Here is a 642-nt window from a genome sequence, read left to right as displayed (position 1 = left end):
AGTGGACTGATATTTGTTTAGTTAATCGTGCTACTGTGTATGGGCTTGTCAGCTGTTGCGGTGGGAATAGCAGCAGGTAGTCAGTGAATTGATATTTGTTTAGTTAGTCGTGTTACTGTGTATTGGCATGTCAGCTGTTGTGGTATATATAGCAGCAGGTAGTCAGTGGATTGATATTTGTTTAGTCAGTCTTGTTACTGTGTATGGGCATGTCAGCTCTTGCGGTGGGTATATAACAGCAGGTAGTCAATAGATTGATTATGTTAATATAGTTTATCAAAGTATTCTGCATGGGCATGTCAAACACAAACGCGAAACCTACACCGCCAGAGCTGATCCTAAATCCAAAGCACGGTACCTCAGTCAGCTAAACCACCCACACATAGGCACACGCATACCTCGACATTCCGAGCCTCTCTCACACGAGTGTTTGCCCAGTGCACCTGGTACCCCACACATGCACACCAGATTGGCCTTAAGATCCGTCAAAGCATTGTCCGTACTGGCCGTTCCGCGGAAGGACACGACGAGTTGGTCGTCTGCGTATGACAGACGAAAGATGACAGGTGTGTTAGATAGCTACAGACCCATCGCAGCCAATATTCTCGCATATAGTCGAACACAACACAACATGTAAGGTAT

General features: G+C 45.8%; 1 protein-coding gene across 1 annotated transcript; it reads right to left on the bottom strand.

Annotated features, from left to right (window-relative positions):
• Positions 1 to 17: 17 nt before the first annotated feature.
• SARC_18080 (hypothetical protein) lies at positions 18 to 539 on the bottom strand (the record flags this gene model as incomplete). Its single annotated transcript, XM_014287837.1, has 2 exons — positions 18 to 52; positions 399 to 539. Coding segments are annotated over 2 exons (176 nt in total), but the record flags the coding sequence as incomplete, so codon positions are not given.
• Positions 540 to 642: the final 103 nt, after the last annotated feature.

This window comes from Sphaeroforma arctica (assembly GCF_001186125.1).
Source record: "Sphaeroforma arctica JP610 unplaced genomic scaffold supercont1.13612, whole genome shotgun sequence".
Classification (NCBI taxonomy): domain Eukaryota; class Ichthyosporea; order Ichthyophonida; genus Sphaeroforma; species Sphaeroforma arctica.
This window is presented reverse-complemented; position numbering and strand designations above follow the sequence as displayed.